Below are 636 nucleotides of genomic sequence, written 5' to 3' on the forward strand. Positions count from 1 at the left end.
AGCAGCAGCAGCAGCAGACATTTATTTATTTATTAAAAATAAAAAAATATAAAAAAATAAAAAAATAAAAAAATAAAATAAATATATTTACCTCGATGCCGTGCCCATAGAGCGCAGAAGTAGCAACTGCATGCATAGCAGCAGCAGCAATATTCTGCTGCTGCTGCTGCTGTTGCTGCTGCTGCTGCTGCTGCTGCTGCTGCTGCTGCGGCAGCAGCCGTTCATCAATTAGCTGCTGACACACACGCCGCAGCAGCATGCGCAGCAGCAGCAGCTGCTGCGCTGCAGCACCCTGGTTATTCCCTTCTCCTGCTGCTGCTGCTGCTGCTGCTGCTGCTGCTTCTGCTGCTGCTGCTGCACCTGATTCCTCGTTGACACGCAGCAACGCTGCGTCTGCTGCTGCCAGCTGCTGCAGCGCAGCCTTTATGCTGCTGCTGCTGCTGCTGCTGCTGCTGCTGCTGCTGCTGCTGCTGCTGGTTTTTAGTAGTTTATCTATTTTATTGAGAACAAAGACAACAGGAAGGCCGCCAGAAGCAGCTTGTAATATAAGCTGTCGCAGCTGCTGTTCGTGCTGCTGCTGCTGCTGCTGCTGCTGCTGCTGCAGCTGCTGCTCTACATCAATCACCAGCACTGCTA

General features: G+C 51.3%; 1 protein-coding gene across 1 annotated transcript in view; it reads right to left on the reverse strand.

Moving 5' to 3' along the window:
• Positions 1-636, reverse strand: part of EMH_0079550 (elongation factor Tu GTP-binding domain-containing protein, putative) — a gene marked incomplete at both ends in the record, with an annotated part of 2,688 nt that overhangs the window by 435 nt on the left and 1,617 nt on the right. Inside the window, one exon of the mRNA XM_013500142.1 lies at positions 92-612. Within this exon, the coding sequence (XP_013355596.1) occupies positions 92-612 (521 nt within the window). The remainder of the gene's footprint in view (positions 1-91; positions 613-636) is intronic.

This window comes from Eimeria mitis, genomic scaffold, assembly GCF_000499745.2.
Source record: "Eimeria mitis Houghton genomic scaffold, Emh_scaff5063, whole genome shotgun sequence".
NCBI lineage: Eukaryota > Apicomplexa > Conoidasida > Eucoccidiorida > Eimeriidae > Eimeria > Eimeria mitis.